Source organism: Populus euphratica, unplaced genomic scaffold, assembly GCF_000495115.2.
Source record: "Populus euphratica unplaced genomic scaffold, PopEup_1.0 scaffold210.1, whole genome shotgun sequence".
Taxonomy (NCBI): Eukaryota; Viridiplantae; Streptophyta; class Magnoliopsida; order Malpighiales; family Salicaceae; genus Populus; species Populus euphratica.
In genome coordinates, this window is record NW_011500094.1 from 33,170 (window position 1) to 36,212 (window position 3,043).

The following is a 3,043-nucleotide window of genomic DNA, read 5'->3' on the forward strand; positions in this document are numbered from 1 at the left end:
ATTTTGATATATTAAGATATTTTTAAAAAATATAAATTTTATATTTAAAAAATGAAAAATAATTTAAGAATTAAAAAAAAAAACGATTTGAACAAACAATGACATTTCAAAATAGGAAACAGAATGCATGAAAACCCTTTCCTGCCTTTCAAGCATTTTAAAGAAAAAAAAAAAGTTAATAACTTCATGTCTTGGGCTCTCCTCCGCAATCTCATGAGACAAATTGATAAATGGCAGCTACCAATGGGCTCCACAATTCTAAAAGTGTATTGATAAGTGGCAACCTTAACATGCTTTATTCATTCCGCCAATTTAAATTGTACCTTACCACGATGCTGGTCGCCAGCAAAGAAATTGATAGCCGCACAGGTGTCTATAAATCATTGAAGATGAAAGTTACCAAAATATTGCAAGCAAATAGAGGAGTTATCCTTCCATTTTGCAATTGCCACGTACAGCTTTTAGCTAATAGAACATATGTTTTTAGTTTTAAAAATATTTAATTTTTTTTCTTTGAATTAATTTTTTTATGTATTTTTAGATTGTTAATATTTATTTTAATACATTTCTAAACTAAAAAACCATTTTAAAAAATAATAATTACGGCTGAAAATCCAATCCAGCGCGGCGTCACGCCCAAAGATTCAACAAGAACTCCAATCTGAAGAGGTTAGCTTGTTGGTAGCGGGTTTATTTTCTTAGAACATCAAGATTCAAATTTCAATATCAAAACAAAAAACTAGATGTATAATTTTATTTTCTAAAATACTTTTTATTTGAAAAGATATTAAATTAATATTTTTATAAGTGTTTTTAATAATTTTAATAGTCTTATGAAAAATAAAAAATAATATTTTAATATATTTTTGGAGGCCTCTGGTTGTTGGCCTCTAGCATTGAAAAACTTTACCATGTCTATGTTATTACTTGATATTTGAATTACTTGCATGGTTGGCCTTTACCTTCACACCTTCACCCTTTCAATTGATGGTGAGTTATTTTGTTCAAAAGCACAATTTTTAAAAGCATACGTGCATGCTTGTTATTGTATTTTTACGTGGGTTTTAAAATCATACATCAAAAATCCTTTTAGTGTTTTTTTATAATATTAATATGCTGATAATAAAAATAAATAAATAAATAAATCATCTTACTATATGGTCTAAATAAAAAACACCATATCAATATATTAAACGGGCAATACAAGACATCACGAAACACACACTATCTGATAGTGAGATAATTTGGCATCTACTTGAATCTCCATATTCAAATTTCATCTGTTCCCCGACTCAACACACTCTTTTCCCTCGCAAGATATTTTCCGTGCAACGCAGATTTCAAACAGAAATATAATAAAATAAAATTCTGTCGCATCTCTGCGTCTCATTTATCTATCTTGTCAGAAGCATAGAAAAAAGCGTATTTTAGCAATACCAACCATCACGCTGGCTCACATTAGCAGCTGGAGGGATCTCAAAATGCCATAGCCGACCTACAGCCTTAACCAAATACTTCCTGCACAAAAACTCCTCCGCAAACATTTTCTCCACTCTCCGATTCACATCATGTAAAAACACATGCGTCACTCCTGATCCTTTCCTCCCCCTAGCCATCACCGCCGCTGAAAATATCGCCGCCATCCTCCCTGGTGCTTCCGGGAAGTACCCTCTTGGCGCATCAATCATTATCAAATCCCATTCCTTATCATAAACTTCGTCAGGCAATCCAGACAGTGCTAACCTACACTTATAATTGCCGCGTAAGCACGCTTTACTTGGCGAACACAACGGTTCAGACCGGTACGTTTTCAGGAGGCTGTCGGCTTCTTGCAGTTGCGTCCGGTACTGAACCGTGTGCGCATTTAACGTTGGGGCTTTTTTGACGATTGTCTGAACCCATTTGGGATCTTCTTCGAGAAATAAAGTGGTGCCATGTGGATTTAATGATGTCCACATGAGAGAATCAAAACCCAGACCAAATACAAGGAAGTTGCAAGGTGAACGCGTTTTGAGGACATCGAAAGTGACTGAGATTTCGGCCAAAGATTGTTGTGGGACGATCTTTGACGTTGCATAGTGAAGGATAGATTGGAGTTGAGTCGGCGTAGCGTCGTAATCCGCGGCGGCGCGGGCTTTGGCCGAAGCTAAGGAGCAGAGGCCGAAGGAAGAGATGTTATCAACCGACCGGATTAAGTTTGAAAAGAGAAACGCACCGATGATCAGACCGGATAAAGCCACTGCGAGTAGACAGGATTTTTCCGGAGTAAATTGGGTTCTCTTCATCTCTTTTTCTCTCTTGATAGAATTTATGATTGGTTTCTTGGGAAAAGGGAAAGAAAGGAGGAGAGAATCTTGCTTGGTCTTGGGCTTGGGTGGAGGAGCTGTGTCTGGCAAGATTGTTGTTCGTTATATAGAGAGATAGGAAATGAGTTGAAGAGTGGAAGAGAGCATAAATAGATAATGAGTGAAGGTTTTGTTTTTGGACATAAATACCCATATAATTTTAGGACTTGGGAGTTGTGCACACGTTGTCTGTAAATTGTATCATCTCTTTGGATGTTTTGTGGTGTTGCTTCTAACAAATTACTGATTGGTTTTTTTTTCCAATTTTTGCTGAATTATTATTGGATTCAACACTTGACTTTCATGGGCAATAAGATTTTCCATGCACACCTATTGACCAGGTAAGCATGCAATTTTCCCTTTTCTAAAGAAACTTAAAATAACTTTTTTTATAGCAACTTCATATATATATATATATATATATTTCAAAAACTTTTTGAAATAAAATATATCAACTAAATTGCATGGACTAAATTAAGAATTTAGTTTATAAATTATTTTTAATTAGTATATCTTTATAATGTCTCTTCGGATATCTAGACTATGTGATAAAGTGTCTAGTAATTATGATAATGGTGCCAGTAGCTTAAAAAAAAAAAAGTCTCGTGGTTTAAAATATATAGCTATGATAATAGTGCTAGTAGCTTAATAAAAAAAAAAAGCTATTCAAAATTACCTAAAAGCAAGTGATTTAGATT

General features: G+C 34.3%; 1 protein-coding gene across 1 annotated transcript; it reads right to left on the reverse strand.

Moving 5' to 3' along the window:
- Positions 1–1,167: 1,167 nt before the first annotated feature.
- Positions 1,168–2,561, reverse strand: LOC105109205 (glucuronoxylan 4-O-methyltransferase 1-like). Its single transcript, XM_011003824.1, has one exon. The coding sequence runs from the start codon at positions 2,283–2,285 to the stop codon at positions 1,428–1,430; it is 858 nt and encodes a 285-aa protein (XP_011002126.1). The 5' UTR covers positions 2,286–2,561; the 3' UTR covers positions 1,168–1,427.
- Between the last annotated feature and the right edge of the window lie 482 nt (positions 2,562–3,043).

What these genes read in the sequence shown, in the direction of transcription:
- LOC105109205 (XM_011003824.1), bottom strand. Translation starts at nt 2,285, where the DNA reads ATGAAGAGAACCCAATTTACTCCGGAAAAATCCTGTCTACTCGCAGTG.